The sequence below is a fragment of the Oryx dammah genome, unplaced genomic scaffold (genome assembly GCF_014754425.2).
Source record: "Oryx dammah isolate SB20612 unplaced genomic scaffold, SCBI_Odam_1.1 HiC_scaffold_16, whole genome shotgun sequence".
NCBI lineage: Eukaryota > Metazoa > Chordata > Mammalia > Artiodactyla > Bovidae > Oryx > Oryx dammah.
In genome coordinates, this window is record NW_024070200.1 from 35,283,314 (window position 1) to 35,301,499 (window position 18,186).

The 18,186-nt window shown below is 41.5% G+C and overlaps 1 protein-coding gene and 1 pseudogene across 2 annotated transcripts in view; both read right to left on the reverse strand.

Annotated features, from left to right (window-relative positions):
- The window catches only part of EDC3 (enhancer of mRNA decapping 3), a 54,356-nt gene that overhangs the window by 16,399 nt on the left and 19,771 nt on the right, over positions 1 to 18,186 (reverse strand). For both annotated transcript variants that reach the window (XM_040257248.1, XM_040257247.1), the window contains 2 exons: positions 14,739 to 15,058; positions 5,841 to 6,176 (listed from right to left, as the gene is read on the reverse strand). In XM_040257248.1, the coding sequence (XP_040113182.1) occupies positions 5,841 to 6,176; positions 14,739 to 15,058 (656 nt within the window). The remainder of the gene's footprint in view (positions 1 to 5,840; positions 6,177 to 14,738; positions 15,059 to 18,186) is intronic.
- On the reverse strand, positions 1,236 to 1,363 carry LOC120875708 (annotated as a pseudogene).

The following is an 18,186-nucleotide window of genomic DNA, read 5'->3' on the forward strand; positions in this document are numbered from 1 at the left end:
AGTCACATTTGCAGAGACCAATTCAGTTTTTAAAATGACAAACTGGTACCTTGATCAAAACTCAGGTGTCAGGCCATAATGTGACGGCTCCAGATCCCCCAGCCCTTAGTTTGAACTTAAACTCTTAAAACTCTGGGACCTCCCTGGTGGCACAGGGGATAGGAATCTGCCGGCCAACGTTGGGGACACGTGTTTGATCCCTGGTCTGGGAAGATCCCACACGCTGAAGGGCAACTAAGCCCACAACTATTGATGTCTGCACACCTAGAGCCCATGCTCCACAACAAGAAACCACCCAATGAGAAGCTTGCACATCGCAACAAAGAGTAGCCCCTGCTTGCCACAGCTAGAGAAGGCTTGCACACAGCAATGAAGACCCAGCGCAACCAAAAACAAATAAATTTTAAAATAAATACATAAAAGCGTATAACAGTGTAACCCCAGAGATGTTACGAAAACTGTGATAAGCATATGAAGAGCTTAGAATGGTGCCCAGGATACAGTTGATACCCCCGAACACCCAATACTATGACATCGATCATAATGTTTCTCCTTCCCCTCCCCTTTCTGCCACCTCTAAATCTTGCATACACCTCCATAATTTACTTGTTTAGATATCTGGTTACCCTATCCCCTAAGGCCCCTGAGGTGATGGACAATGACTTACCCAGAGGATCCAGAAAAATTAGTGCCTAGTAAAAATCTTATAAACGTTGATGCTTTGAAGTAACTTTACTGTGAATGTCTCTGCAATTCATGCTACTGACTGAACAATAATTATAAGCTGGGCACTGCACGAGCTGCTTTCTACATTTCCTTGACAGGAAAGCAGGATTTATTGGTGAGCATGAGTATGGAGGAGCAGCGCCAAGGCTCTTGTGAGTGCAGGGGCCCCATTTGTCCAGAGGGCCACGATTAGGGATGTATCTGACCCCGCAACCATTCAAGAAGAGCCGCTTTTCTGCCACCATGTTTTCAAATCCATCCACATTAAACTTAGCATGTCCCCAATTCTTGGAGATATGGATCTTCTGGCGGCCAAGGAACTTGAACGTGGTCCTGAAGAGGGCCTCAATCACATGCTCCTTATTCTGAAGCCTGGTATGAATGGACATCATGGCTTGGCCAGTGTGGACCCTGGTCACTGTGCCCTGGGGCTTTCCAAAGGCACCTAACATACAAGTCTGGAGCCTAGACTGATGACAGCATGGCCGTCACGAACGTCCACTGGAAAGGGATATCTCCAAGGCCCCTTAGGGCAACAAGCTGCACACTACCAGGGAGGGTGCTGTTTGCAGCCACTGTACACCAGGGCCCCGTGGGGAAGCGGGGAAAACAGCATGGTCAGCTTGATTGGCTGCAATCACATGACCTCATTTAAGTGACAAGTAGTATCCCTTTGTAGATGAGGACATAGGTTCAGGAGTCCCCAGGTGGCTACATAACTCAATTCTCTGACCCTACAGAAGCCTCTTCACGGAAACCTTTAATGATTAGTAAGTCCCTTAGTGTGGCAACACTACTATTTGCTTTCTTAGGGTTCAGCCAAAAAGCAGTGCAGGAAGAAAATCACAAAAACATGTAGACTTGGCCTATTCTAAATTCATGCAATCTAACTACAACTAGACTCTCATCGCCATTCATGCCCCGCACATACTATGCCTTTGAATCCTCTTGCTCATTCAACCCTCTTCAATCTGTTTTTAATCATGAAATCCTATCAAATTCCCCTTTGTCACTTCTCTCACATGTTTGTCTTCTTTTCGACTCTTAAGTCCAAACTCCTGACACATGAGTTGTGTCATCAGCCTCACTTTTCTTCCTGCTCTGGTCTCTCTCCTTAAATTCTAACCTGAATTCTATATAAGACCTGTCTTCCTAAAGACTGATAAGTCTTTCTAAAACAGATTTTGGATCATGTCTTTTTCAGAATCCTACAGTTGCTCTTCATGGCCATAAAACAGGGGACAGCATTAGCACATGAGGCTCTCTGTGCTCTGGTCTAAAGCTGTTTTCAACTCCCGCTCCTCCCTCCACCCGCCACAAAAATCTCTACCCTGGTCAAACCAGCCAACAGCCAATCTCCCACACAGCCCTTTACTCACACTCTGCACCAGCATCTGCCCAGCCTACCCATAAATATCTTCCTCTTCCTCTCTGATGAAATCTTGCCCAAGATTGTTTCAAGGCTTCTGCCCTGCCCCCTTCTATGAAGCTTTCCCTGATCACCTCACCTTCAGGACCTCTCCTGCCTCTCAATACCCCATGGATTTAATGTCCACATTCTCACTGGACTTCAGGCATATATGGTATCTTTCCATTTCCCAGTACATCTTAACAACATGGGTGCAAGGACTTTCTTAGAGTGACTTACACATAATAAGCACAGCATTTTGACTGGCCCAAACTATCTTAAATATGACTTTTACAGTATTATTAATGTTGAGCAAAGATTCTTCTCTGAAGACTTATCACTCTCCTAACTGGTGTTCTTTGGGGACCTCTCACCTCTGAACATGAGTGCTCACACACACCTTGCATTGTATAGCCAAACTTAACTAACATGTCTGCAGCCGCTGGATACTATTGTTTAGCAGGGTAGGTCCAACCTGGAGGAGTGTCCGACAATCCGCTGGACACAGCAGCACAGTTCAAGGACCCAGAGGGGCTTTCCAGAGAGAAAAGATTTGGGTTAAACAAAGAGCTAAATTTAGTTGCTTCCTGAATGTGTTTTCCCAATCAATAGACCTTTTATAACACTGCCCCCACCACACACACAGTTGGCAAAGAGTACTGCCAAGAGGAATATGAGCAATGAGAGAATAACAGCTTAGAAACTGTTGACACCACTTAGCATGCAGCCAGTGTGTAGGATACCAGCAGCAAGCTGCCAGATTCCTGACACCCAAACCATTACCAAACGGGTAGTAAACACGTTGTTCCTTTGCAACTCTGGGTATTAGCAGAAAATAGGTTTGGAGTTCTAGGACGTGAATGCCACAGGCTAGACTGAGGAGCAAGCCAAGCCACTCTTCACAATTGCTGATCTAAGTTGGTCTACTTATAAGGGAAGTAAAGAGAAAAGACTATATTATAATCTAAGTGCCATTAAACTATCCTTCTCATATCCTTCTTTCTCTTTTCACTTATCTACATTCAGAAAAGGAAAATAAAAGTGACAGATAAGGTTTGTAAGTGCCTTTGCCTCTCTGGACCTCAATGTCCTCAACCTGCAAAAATGAGAAAATTACATTAGGTGATCAAGTAACCTAACTTTTTTGGTCCTAGCTTGTTTCCCCACATTTTCCAGACAGTTTGCCTTATTGGCAATGGCACCCCACTCCAGTACTCTTGCCTGGAAAATCCCACGGACGGAGGAGCCTGGTAGGCTGCAGTCCATGGGGTCGCTGAGGGTCGGAAATGACTGAGTGACTTCACTTTCACTTTTCACTTTCATGCACTGGAGAAGGAAATGGCAACCCACTCCAGTGTTCTTGCCTGGAGAATCCCAGGGACGGGGGAGCCTGGTGGGCTGCCGTCTACGGGGTCACATAGAGTTGGACACGACTGAAGTGACTTAGCAGCAGCAGCCTTATTCTTATACTAACATTTGGATAGGAGATCCAACTGGAAAAGTGCCCCCAGCCAGGCACTATGTGAATAACACTGAGTAAAAACCTGCTTCAAGATTTGTGCCTTGAAGCTGGAGCAGAGACAAAATCACTTGTGGGAGAAATTGCTCAGCAAGATAACTGCGTGCTCACTGTTTCCAGCACAGACCCTGCCTGACAAAAGGACTTCAATTTCACTCCTTATCCCTGCTGAGAACAAAGAGAAAAACCAGACAGTTGACGCTACAGGACCTCTTCTCCCCTCACTGTCAACGCTCCAGTGAAATCCAACTGGCTGTGACACACCACAAGCCGCCATACCTGAGTTCTTGGCCAACGTCTAGCACATGTGCTTTGCAGTATGTCTGTTAATCACAACTGTGATTTAAAAATATGAGAGGCGGGAACTTTCATTTCTTTCATTAAATTAAACAAAGTGTGAAGACTAAGCTAGGAAAATGAAGTACATAGTAAGAAAAAGTTCCCACCTCTCCTGTTGTCTACTTTGGCAAATTTTTAGGTTCTTTTGGATCTGAGAATCTTTCCTGATTTTTGCGGCTATTGTCTCCCTTTTAGCCACTTCACTCTGAGGCAGGCCATAATCTCCCCAAGCTTAGGAACCTCCGGGAAGTCACATACAGCATGAGCCAACCACCTCAGCTTCCAGAGAGTTACCAGTAGAAGCAGCTTATTTTGTCACTGAGGGCAGTAAAAAGGAGAGCAGTCAAAAGTGGATGGGTGGCAGGATCTGAGTATACTGCCAGCCTGCTGAATGAAGTTATTTGCCTTAACACGGGTGGTTAAAAAAAAAAAAGAAAAAATTAAAGGAATCCATCAAGTCACACTGCTGGTATCACTTAAGTAATCTACCTTAGCAAAGAGGCATGCCTATCAGAGTCTGAAAGGTTAAGAAAGACTACTAATTTCTGTCTTTTACTGACAATCTGCTTATTTTCTTTTCACATGGAACCTTTTACACACAGCAAAACCAAATACAACAGAGCCCTGCTGATGTCTACAAAAATGCCACGCCGTATCTGATTGTCCCCAAAATGAAATTATGCTGTCTCCATAAATCTCTCGTAACTGCTACTAGCTTTCAAGCTACTGCTACCCTATTTTCAAGACTTCAAGCCAAAATGATTATTATCCTTATTAAAATGAACATGATTCCCCCTTTAGCTCCTAAATCACTCAATAACGATAGTTTCTATTTGTATTCTAAGAAGCCAAGTTAATAAGTTTGGGGGGAAGGGACAGAGACAGGGATGACACAGACCACCTGTCCCACAGCTGCCTCAAAGGCCACATTTGAAGAAAAGATTCTTATGCTAAAAAAGAAAGAAAGACTTTAAAATTACTGAGCTAACAGACACAGTGACCTATACATAACTACCAAGGTACTACTGTCATTGAACTTTATGACTAGCTCCTCAATGACCAGGGCCAGCAGGAGATGAGGACAGTGTAGTACACAAAGGTAATTTATGGAAACCCTACTTTTAGCCAATGGTTTCAACCACTCAGCTCTGACCATTTCTTACCCCAGCAAACAACCAGTGCAACAGAGCTGAAATTCTGGTAAAATCTGCATGCAGTAATAGGAAAGCCAAAGTGAAAACAGATCTAACTATGTATGTCAAGCTAGAGAGTTAGCCTCTATGCCTTTAGTTGTTAACCATGCTGCTGCTGCTAAGTCGCTTCAGTCGTGTCCAACTCTGTGCGACCCCATAGACGGCAGCCCGCCAGGCTCCCCCGTCCCTGGGATTCTCCAGGCAAGAATACTGGAGTGGGTTGCCATTTCCTTCTCCAATGCATGAAAGTGAAAAGTGAAAGTGAAGTTGCTCAGTCGTGTCCGACTCTTAGCAACCCCATGGACTATAGTCCTCCGTCCAAGGGACTTTCCAGGCAAGAGTACTGGAGTGGGGTGCCATTGCCTTCTCCTTGTTAACAATAACCTACTTAATAAACAGCAGACCAGATCCTGCCAGGCACAGGATATAAATGGATATGTAGAAAAATCAGCCCCCATCCCAATCGAGCGGTAAGCAGGATGATAAATTGGCCACAATCTCTAACAGACGATATAATGGGCCAATGACCATGCCACTTAAACCACTTTCTACTACAAGACTCTGACTCAGAATCTGCATCATTCTGTTTCAAGTACCAAAAAAAAAAGTGGGGAGGGGGTGGGGGAATAGCCAGTGGGATGTGGGGTTAACGTACCTGTGCAGAACTCCTTGCTCACATTGTGGGGCACTGTGATCCGACGGTAGACAATGGGCTCTGACTCCAGGATGTTCTCATCGTGGCGGTACCGAGCAGGCCTCTCGTTTGGGATGCCCCGGGAACGGGTACCACTTCTCCTCTCATAGGTATCAATTTCCTCAAACACAGCTGCCTTGTCAAAAAGGGCCAGGTTCCCTTCAAAATCAAAATCTGTGTCTGGAATCTCCTCAATATCATCCCCAAAACACTCATCATCTTTATTCTTCATCTGGCCATTCTTTAAGCCACTTTTCTTTGGAGTTGCCTGGTTTGGGTGCCTGCTACTAGATGACCCTGCAGAAAAAAACAGGGACTAAAGTCAGTATGCTCACACAAAGTTCTCCGTGGGGAACACAAATTACCACAAATCTCATGAAAGATTTCATAAAGTACCCAAGTAACAGTGAATATGAAATATGCAGTACTCCTGAAAATCTGAAGTTCTGCCCTTCATAAAGGAATTGGTAATGATCAAGGCTTTTTTGACAACTGACTATATCAAAAAAGTGGAGGGTAAGAATACAGCAGTCTCTCCACACAAGTCCAGGTGGTCTGATTCCGAATGTCCAGTCATTGATTAAGAGAGAAATAACCAGAGTAAAAGAAGGCCAAGTCCTTGTAACTTGAAGTTCAAAGAAAGATTCTGTCCAACTGGTTCTGAATTCCATGCTTACCAAGCAAGCCACTTTCTGATTTTTTAACTCAGTCTCAGGCTAGACCTCAGCAGGAAGGGAATCCCTGGGTTTAGACAGATTCCAGGTCTTGAGACGGATATACATCTGCCACTATAAGTTGATGTATTTTGACTTACAGGCCTGTTTTTAGATCTTCTGGTGACCTCTTTTCTTAAAATTTTATCACTCTGGGTTAGCAATTTCTGAACCATCAAATGATGACAAGGACCCTACTGACATAATCCTGTAGAGGCCACACCAAGGTGCATATCAACACCCCAGCACTCAAGTCACTCTCTGTCTCTGAGACTCTATCTGGCCACCACATGTCAGTCAGCTACTCCTCCAGCAGCAAGGACCCCACAGAATTCTCCAAACCACGCCTTCCCAGAGAATCCCAAACTGAATTGATAGTTTGATCCCCATCTGACCACCCCGAAAGGATGAACCAGGTGACTGGTATGCCAAACGGAACCTTCAACATAGTCTGAATAAACATAATCTACTTCCTTTTGTAAGACTGAGCTCCTCAATTTTTAAAACACTCAAGTAGAGGTTGAGATGATCATGAGCAAACCCCCTCATACAGATTATCCCAACTATACTGCTCTAACTTCTCACAGCAACTCCCTTCTATCCAGTGGACCATGAGTCAGGAGACCTAGGACCTAGTTTCAGTTCTGTTATTAACATGTTATATAATCTTATATCTATCATTCAACTTCTCAATTTCCTTGTATGTAAAATGCTCACTGTGGTACCCCTAACAGGGTTTCTAGTACACAGCAGTCCGTCAATAAATATTTAACGAATAAATCCACATCAGCAAGATTAATTACAATAATTATTCTGCAAGATGTATACTATGCATATGTAACTCATGTCTAAATCTTCCTCGTGCCAAATATTGATATGGAAAAGGGCTATGCTGGCAGTAAAGATGAGATTTAGGCCTCAGAGAAGAATCGAAGGCTGACCAAAATTATAAAAGGAAGGAAGAATTGGCTGAGTCACTATAAAAAGCTGAGATTACGAACCACTGAGAGGCTTGTCGAAGTGTGGGTGAAGTTCTAGTTTCAATAATTTGACAAAAACATTTAATGAGAGCATTTTGTGTACAACAGCTAAGTACCTGGAATACAGTACATAATCAAGACAAGTTACCCATAAGGAAGGAGAGATATAATAATTAAAATAAAATAAAATGAGAAGTTTACATAAAGTGCTATAGAAACACGGATGAGAAAACAGAGCTGGATTAGGAATGGGAGAACAAGCATGAAAATACACGGTCAGGATAACACCATTAGCAATATATGCAAGCAAGGGAAGAAACAGAGAAAGAGTCCAATTTGCAAGATTGTCATTGTACTGCCTCAATATTAAGTCAATATTATTAAATCAATATTAGGAAATAGGTCTTTGGCCCAGTGGTTTCTCTCCAGTGGTTGTGTGCACACCCACGAGGGCAAAGGACGACCCACTGATGACCCTCAAAGGATGATGTGGGGAAAAGATACTGAGTATTTTATTTACTTTTTCTTCTAACTAAAAAGAGGAACTTAAGGCACAGATGGAAATCAGCACCCTTAAGAAGTTTCATCCTACCCAATCACTGGCAGTATTTGAGCTACCTGAGGAATGAGTAATGTTCCATAACAACAAGTGGATTTACATCAAAATGTTTAAACTGTTGTAAAATATACATAACATACAATTTACCATTTAAACCATTCTGAGTGTACAGTTCAACAGTATTAAGTACATTCACGCCGTACAACTATATACATTTTTAACTACTGAAGCATACAAAAATGAGTAAGTGGCTTTAAAAGATACCTTAAAAAAAAAACTATGCAATAAAGATAATGCCAATAACGCAACCATAAGTGAACCAAAGAATGGCAGAGATAACACTTCTTCTATTCCTCTTACAGGCCTTCTTTAATCAGAGTGTTTTTAAAAATTAATCAGACCTCAGAAGATAGCCTCCAAAATTAAAAAATAAACAGTTATTCCAAACATGAATCAATATGGATTACCACTTCACCCTAAGTGTATACTCTTTATCATAACCCTGGGGCCAAATCCAGCCCAAACATCACCTGCTTCTGTAAATAACGTTTTATGGGTATATGGTCACATTCCTTTGTTTACATACTGTCTAAGGCTACAAAGACAAAGTTAAATGTTTGAGACAGAGACCTTGTGGCCTATAAACCCTAAAATATTTAATATCTCACCCTTTACAGAAGTTTGCTCACTCTGCTCTACATCATGCCTCTCAGAGGTATTTTCTCCAGCTAAGACTGCCATTAAAATTAAAAAGAAAAAATATTTTTTTCTTGAAATTAACTGAACTTAACCAGAATTCTCTGAATCTCTGTTTTACTCAAGGTGTTAAGTCTGTCACTTGTCATTCAGATCTACCAGCCAGCACCACACCTACACCATAAGCATACCAAAAAGAACCCCACCTCTGATGAATTAAAAATTCAAAGCAGCCACATCAAAAAACAAAACCCCCCAAACAAACAAACAAAACTCTAAAGAGGTTATAAAAGAAAGGGCAACCTGAGACTAACGTATAAGAAAGCAAGGGAACCATCAAAACCGATGCCAAGCATGCTGCGTGACTGAGAATGACAGGAAGATGAAGCTGTCAACAACAATACAAGAGGGAGCATGAGGCAAGGGCTTCAGAGGAAAGGCGTTCAGTCAGGCGCAGCGTGAGCTGACATTAAACTGTCCTGAACCTATCTCAGTGACAGACGAAGACAAGCAATTAATCAATGGGAAAGGACAGAGGAAAAGCAGCAAAACGGGAGACCACTGGTGGCTTGACACAAACTACAAACATAACTCACAAACCCACCGTTCTTACTTTAGAAAGCATCAGCTATCTTCTCATGTTCCCGCTGAATACAGAACTTCCATTCACTCATTTGACAGAGATACACTAAGGATCAGCTATGCTCCAAATGCTTTTAATAAAAGCAGAGAGCAAAAAAAAAAAAAAAAAAGTTTCCTTCTAAGAGGAAATACTCTGACATCACATATTAGCGAGAAAAAGATAAAGAGAATGTAAGGTAAATTAAAGGCAGGCTAACATGCTTTGCTGTCCCTTATTCTTCCCTTTCCTCATACTTTAAAAAAAATATTGGGAAGTCCTAGGGGAATAAACTATCTCAAAACTTGGCTTACTCACCCCAAAGGGCCTGGCTCTATATTAAACTGGCCTTTGGCCCCTGGGAGAGAAAAGCACTTCCCTTGGAAAAGATAAACAGTGCTTCCCAGATTTCTTTACCTTTCAATTACCAGGGCCAAGTGTGTGTTAAGACTAGAGGCTGGCCGCCTTCCTGTGCCATTTTGCTGCCAGCCTTTGGCACAGAGGCTCTTTGGCCAGGATAACTTATAACAAACCCATTGTTGTGTAACACTCAGTGCTACTTATTTATTGGAGTTTGTCACACACATATTGTAAAGGGGAACTCTGTCCTGCACTTAGCACGCTAAAGAACACTTGAAGGTCAAATTATAAACGTTTTCGTGCCAGTCTCAATGGGCTTTATGAGGAGGTTCCTGAGAGTATCTAGTACCTTCTTTTCAACTCCCAAATTCTAGACCCTAGTAATCAATCAACCTCTTGGGTTCCAGCAGCAGCACCACGGTTTTCAAGTTTGCTGGATATATGAAGCACATCCAAGGAGGTAATGAAGTCACATTAGGACCTCAGAAGGACCATGAAAACTTAGCAAAAAATAATCTTAGGACCTTAGATGGTAGGATCACTGTTACATTAAACAGACCATATAAGAGGACTCAAGAGGGTTTCCTCTGCTCCGTGGAACTAATGTTCCATTCACCTACTTGACAAATAATCAAGTGTTAGTTCAGCAATCACGGTTATAGAAACTATTCTTTATAACCACCCTCTCAACTCCCAACCTAAAAGAAGAGATTAAAATCTGCCTGTGCTAAATCTCTCACCAATGTTGGATTAGGTAACTAGAACCAACAAATCCTTCAACAACTCATTACTAACTTTGAAAGACAATTAAAAGCCAGAATTTATGAGAAATTATATTCTTATAGCTTTATCAATCTACTAGTCTCAACATCAATCTACACACACCAGAAAAAATCTGATTTATAGCTCTCTAATGAAAAAAATACTTAATCTCCATTTCTCATCCATCAATGGAAAAAAACATTAATAATCTACAGTTGTGGTGGGAAGAAACCAATATACTTCCTTGAGATCCTCAAAATGCTACATAAATGCTAAGTCAGTCAATTCCCAGCAGACCTTTCTTCTTATTTTACAGGGTTTGCTGATCAAATAAATAAATTTACTCTGCTTTCCATCACAAACCAATTCTGAGTCACATCCAATCACCAAACTCCCAAGCCATGGCCATCTTCCACACAAATCTGGACTCAAAATAAATTTTTGGAAACAGAACCCAACATTTTACTGTCCATGATCTCTTAACCTTATTTACATGCAGTAATAATCTAGGAAATGAGAATGGATCAAACAGCAAAAGCAAAAGAAGCATCAACCAACCAGAGTATACTTCTGAGAGTGACCCCACTTTTTACTAGGTCAGAGTGACTTGTTAAAGATCAAATAAATTACTTGTTTTGAAGTTAACTGTACTCTTTCAAAAGAGTTGCTATAACTGTTAGTATCAGGGGAAAAAAGAAAAAGAAACAAACTGATAGTTTCACCATACATCCAGCAATCATGCTCATGGGTATTTACCCAACTCATCTAAAAAGTCCTGTCCACATAAAACCTGCACACAAATATTTATAGCAGCTTTGTTCATAATCACCAGAAGCTAGAAGCAACCAAGATGTCCTTCAAAAGGTAAATGGATAAACAAACTGTTATATTCATACAATGGAATATTATTCATCAATAAAAGGAAATAAGCTATCATGCCACAAAAACACATGGATGAATCTTAAAAAAATAATGTTAAGTGAAAGAAGCTACTCTGAAAAGGCTATATACGGTGTGATTTAAATTATGTGATTAGAAAAGGCAAAACTACAGAGGTAGATGGTAAAAAGATCAGTAGCTGTTTGGAGGAGGGTTGCGGCAGGCAGTCAGGGAGGGAAAAAGGGAAGGACTAAATAGGTGAAACATAAGGAATTCTGCTTAGTATTGTAAAGATATTAGATATAAGATACATATTTGTTAAAGCCCACAGAACTTTTTCTAGAGTACAGAGTGAGCCTTAATGTATGCAAAAGAGTGAGGAGTTTGGAGGATCCCCAGATGGGATGCAGAATGCAGGGAAACAATCTGTTATAAACACATGAAACAAATCAATGAAGGGAATGGGGGTATACCTTAGGGTTAATACCGTAATTCTGATATGTATACTGGAATTGAATAGTTTAAATCAGATGGCAGATAGTATGGGTTTCTCACAGCTGGAGGGAGAGGTTACAGATGAGGAGGAGGCTAGAATGATCCATGTGGTAATGGATTAAACTTGGTCACATCATGAACTCATTTAGCTTAATCTAGTAGTGATGGTTACATATAGAAGTATTTATAGATATATGTATCTATGCTGGTTAAGTATACACCTATATATTTTCCTGCTCTGTCAGCCTTTGAAAGGGTGACACCTGGTAGCAAGGAGCACACCTAGTACCTAGACAGCAATTTGTAATGCCATTCTCCAATAAAAGGAGACAGGACTCCTTGGAGACATGGCTGAGTCTAGGGCTGGGGCAGGAAATATAGAAGATAACCCTGGAACATCTTGTAGTGGTAGATAGTAAGGAAGTACTGGGGGAGGGGGAACCCATCCACAATGACGGGAGCATGTCCAAGGGACACAGGAGCCAACTGCAAGAGCTCACAGTGGCCAAAGTTGAAACAATTTGATTACCAAAATAAAGTGGTATTGAATTATAAGCCAAAGTGTAAAATAAACACTTGTAAGTCCCTGTTGTTGTAGTTCAATTGCTAAGTTATGTCCGACTCTTAGCCACCCCAAAGAACTGCAGCCGACCAGGCTCCTTCCAACATGGTATTTCCCAGGCAAGAACACTAGAGTGGATTACAGTTTCCTTCTCCAGGGGACCTTCTCCACCCAGGGATCGAACCTACGTCTCCTGCATTGCAGGTGGATTCTTTACCGCTTAGCCACTAGAGAAGCCCTGTAAGTCCATACTGATAAAAATAAATAACTGAACAAATAAATGAGAAAGAAGAGACGTATCTCTAGTAGAGAAGAATTCCAAATAACTTATGTAGATAGTCTGCATAACTCTCCACTCCTTAGGTGTGAGCTGCACATACTGATTTCAGAAGAGAAACCTGACACACACCACCTCAATCAGGCAATCAACGTCAGTGTCAAAAGAAATACAACGTGGGACTTCCCTGGTGGTCCAGTGGCTAAGAATCCACCTGGCAATGCAGGGCACATCAATTCTACCCCGGTCCAGGAAGATCCCACAAGCCACGGGAAAATCAAGCCCGTGAGCAGCAACTATGAGCCCATGTGCTGCAACTACCAAGCCTGCATGCCCAAGAGCCTGTGCTTCACAAGACAAGCCACCACAATGGGAAGCCTGCCCAAAGAACAAGAGAGTAGCCCCCATGCTCTGCAACTAGAGAAAGCCTACATGCAGCGACAAGACCGAGGGCAGCCGAGAAAAAAAGTCGTATCATGCAGACGGTACATACTATTGATATGATGCAATGAAAATGACACTATCTCTGTGTGTCTTCCTCCCCAAAACACAAAACCTCAGTCTAATCATGAGAAAAAAACATCAAATACCAATTGAGGAATATGCTACAAAATATCTAACCAGTACTCATCAAAACTGTCTAGATCATCAAAAACAGTGAAAGTCTGAGAAACCGTAAGAGCCAAGAGAAGACATGACTACTAAATGTAACGTGGCATGCTGGATGAAAGCCTGTAACAAGGACATTAGGTAAAAACTAAGGGAATCTGAATAAAATATAGACTTTGGTTAATGTATCAAAACCGGCTCATTAAATGTAACAAATGTACCATAGTAATGTAAGATATTACTAATGGGGAAAATAAGTAGGAAAAAATAATTTGCAAATTGCTAATGAAGATTATCTTCCTGCATGAGAGATTGTAAACTGCTTGAACATTCAAACTTTTAACAAACAAGTCAATTTTCTGGTAAAGAAAAAAGGTGTTTTTTTGTTTTGTTTTAAAGAAAGAATAAAGAAACAGAGAAGGTTAAAGTCTAAATGGAAAAAGTCATTTTCTATCCAAGCATTCTACAGTTTTTCAAAGGACAGAGAAGAATTAACAATTCAATTTCAGTCTCAGGTCAATTCAAATAGTTATTTATGAAGCACTGAAGGAAAACTGCCTTGGAATACCTTTTTTAAAATTTTCCCCCCCCAAAATTTCAATAGTTTATACTCATGGAAATCAAGCATCTTCAAAACTTTAAAAATTTTGGCTTCTGAAGGGCCACATAAATTTCTAGTGAATCTGTTATAATTCACTACTATAACATTATTCCAATAAGTACATTAAAGAGCATACCTGACTCAGGGTGAATTAACTACAGTTCTGTAATAAGCAAACAGCACTCAACAATTTGTCAGTACCACACAGAACTGGGCATCCATACACATCAGTGTATGCTCTCCTTGGTGGGCTGGCAGGGACAGTGAATACAGTAAATTTAAAACTGTCAGTCTGTCAGAAACTGTAAGATCACAGAGATGTCTAGGCCCATCCCTTCCTCTCCTCTAACTGAGGATGAGTGTTAAACCACAAGAACAAAACGTATTCAAGAATCCCCTAGAACAGCCTGAATGCAGGTTCAACTTAGACATCACTACTACCACCATTTACCAGATCAAAAACATCACTTCTGTCTATGTGAACTCGAGCCAGATCACTGACATTTTTTGAAGGAAAGGAAGTGTTGGGAGAGGGCAAGGAGCAGGTGTGAGTCTCAACAGTTTATTTCCTTTCCCTTTAACATCTTGAGGAAATAGCACCGGAATAAAAGAACCATGCTATATTTTTGCGAAACCCTGCCAGGATCTTTTTTATTAGAGTAATAAAGGACTTATTTAAATAACAGCAGTGGATAAGTGGACATGAAACAGCAAGCTAAGAAAACACATTAACTTAATCCAACTTACAGGAGTTGTGCCGACGCCGGAAGCTTTTGGGCTGACTCAAGGACTCCGTGTGCCTGTCCACATAGCTCTTTGAGCACTGCTGCTGCTGGGGAGAGGTGGCAACATCTTGGCTCTTCACATCTGTCCTCCTGGGGATGTTCTGAGGGACACTGCTCGAAGAGGCTGGCTTCTTGACCAGCTTGCCTGTGCCATTTTGATTGATGCCAACTTGGCAACCAACACCAGAGGAGCCTAATTCTGTCTGATGAAGGTCTCCAAAATTTTGGGTTTCTCCAGGGCCTGGTATCTCCAGAATTTTTAATTCTGTAATGTCACCTGCCCTGAAATACATAAAAGAGTCCAAGTCTCAAAACTAAAATAGTGATAACCGTGATGAAACTGAGATCATCAGCAACAAGCCACACCTTTGGAGGGCTTCATTTCAATGAGTCACCAGAGGCAAAACCTAAAAAAGATGGTGGCGTACTTAAAGACAAGACTTAGCCACCAACATTCAATGGACACAGCACTGACCTTTAAAAGAGACCTATTGTTATATCGTATACTAATGCATGTATGTGGAATCTAGAAAGATGGAACTGATGAACCTATCTGCAGAGCAGCAACGGAGACACAGACATTGAGAACAGGCAATATGGACACGGCTGAGGCGGGGAGGGAGGCAAGGGTGTGATGTATGGAGAGAGTAACATGGAAACATACATTACCATATGTAAAACAGATAGCGAATGGGAATGTGCTGAATGACTCAGGGAACTCAAACCGGGGCTCCGTAACAACTAGAGGGGTGGGATGGGGAGGGAAGCCGCTGGGAGGTGCAAGTGGGAGGGGACATAGGTAAACCTACGGCTGATTTATGTTGACATTTGGTAGAAACCAACATAATACTGTAAAGCAATTATCCTTCAATTAAAAATAAATAAATTTTTTAGAAAAGAAACAAAAAATAAATTAAAAGCTTAGAAAAGGAAAACAAAAAAGAGACCTATTGTTAAGGGAGTGGGAGATGGATGGACTGGGCATTTCAGGTTAGTAGATACAAACTATTACATATGGATGGATGGACAAGGTCCTACTGTATAGCACAGGGAACTATAGTCAATATCCTGGGATAAACCATAATAGAAAAGAACATAGAAAAGAATGTGTGTGTGTTACTGAGTCACTTCACTATACAGCAGAAATTAACACAACACTGCAAATCAACTATACTTCAATGAAGAATAAAGAGACCTATTGTTAATCATAAAACCATCATTAATATCTTAGATTTCTGGAATGCTTAATGGCTTTTTTCATTCATTTACCTACCTGCTCACTCAAAAGGTATACACAGAGTACTTACTATGTGGTAACCCCCGTAGTAGGAGTTGGGTATATAAAGACGAAAAGTAACATATGCTCACACAGAACTCGAAGTCTGGTCAGCAGAAAATTCAAGTAGGTAATCGAAAGTGTTGAATACTATGACAGAGGTGTGTACTGGGGACTAGAGCCTCCCAGAGCAAAATACATGTTAGTCTGGTAGAGATGGATGAAGCACTTAAGCCAAGTCTGGTTGGGGAGGGAAAATAAGAGTTGGCCAAGCAAAGTATGGGAGGGAAAGGGGCACCTTAAGCCAAGGCTCAGAGACTGAGGCCATGTGAGGAACTGCAAACGTTACTGTTGTTACTGTAAATGTTATAGCGTTACTAAAGAGACAAATGCTTGTAGAGGGCCATCAGGAGGTAAGGCTGAAGAGAAAATTAGGGATCAGATCATAATTACACTGGGTTTTTCTGGTGTCTATAAGAACGGTGAAGAAACCAGAGGCAGGGGCACCAGTTAGGAGATGAGGCAGAAATAAGAGGGGATGTATAAGATCATGGCATCTGGTCCCATCACTTCATGGGAAACAGATGGGGAAACAGTGGAAACAGTGTCAGACTTTATTTTTGGGGGCTCCAAAATCACTGCAGATGGTGACTGCAGCCATGAAATTAAAAGATGGTTACTCCTTGGAAGAATAGTTATGACCAACCTAGATAGCGCATTGAAAAGCAGAGACATTACTTTGCCAACAAAGGTCCATCTAGTCAAGGCCATGGTTTTTCCAGTGGTCATGTACAGATGTGACAGTTGGACTGTGAAGAAAGCTGAGCACCGAAGAATTGATGCTTTTGAACTGTGGTGTTGGAGAACACTCTTGAGAGTCCCTTGGACTGCAAGGAGAGATCCAACCAGTCCATTCTGAAGGAGATCAGCCCTGGGATTTCTTTGGAGGGAATGATGCTGAAGCTGAAGCTCCAGTACTCTGGCCACCTCATGCGAAGAGTTGACTCATTGGAAAAGACTCTGATGCTGGGAGGGATTGTGGGCAGGAGGAGAAGGGGACGACAGAGGATGAGATGGCTGGATGGCATCACTGACTCGATGCACATGAGTCTGAATGGACTCCGGGAGATGGTGATGGACAGGGAGGCCTGGCGTGCTGCGATTCATGGGGTCGCAGAGTCGGACACGACTGAGCGACTGAACTGAACTGATACAGCAAGTGACAATGCAAAGAGAGAAAGGAGGATGGAACCAAAAAAACATTTGGAATCCAAAGAATTTGGTGACTAACTGAACATGAAGATCAAGAGAACAAAGAATTCATTATGATTCCTAAGTTTCTAACCTGGGTGAAAGGTGTCATTAGGGAAATACAGTGGACTAGTGGCAAATGCAAGGTGTGTGCGGTAAGGGGAGGAGTGTTTTTACTATGGGGGAGACCTGGGAAAGTTAAAAAGTGATGAGAAGAGAGACAGTATAAAGGTTGAAAGTGAAGACACAAAAGAAAAGGGGTAGGATCTCAAAGGATATAAAAAACGATAACACAAAGCATATGTGATAAGGTTAGCCTTGAACACAAAGGGTATACCTTCTGTGAAGACTTCAGAGGAGGTAAGCAATAAGGAGGGATACACACCTACAGAAAAGGTTAGGTCTGGGTGTTGTTTAGGAAGTCAAGGAAGCTCTTGCCAGAAAGTGTTTTTTTAAAAAAACGTTAAGAAAGGAAGGTTTCTGTGAAACTTGTGAAAAGAGGGATGTGAAGACAACATCTAAGCTTGAGATCTGTTGGCAAACACTAAAGAAAAAATACATTCCTATAGCTAAGGACTTTAGCTACTAGCTAGAGTGTGTCTCTGGAGATAAATTATAATACAAATCTACAAAGAGAGATAGTTATGTGGGGGGACGGGAGGGGGGAATCAATAAAGGCCTTACATATAAGAAAACAAATAATACAAAACTGAGAAAGGAAATCTGAAACCGTAAAAGAAAACAGAAAGATGATTCTAAATTTGACACATTTAAATATAATATTGCATGTCTGACAGAGATAAGAAAAAATGTTTCACAAACCCTGAATCATCAGCTGAAAGCTAATTACTACACAAAATCTGCTGAAACAGCATTAGAACTA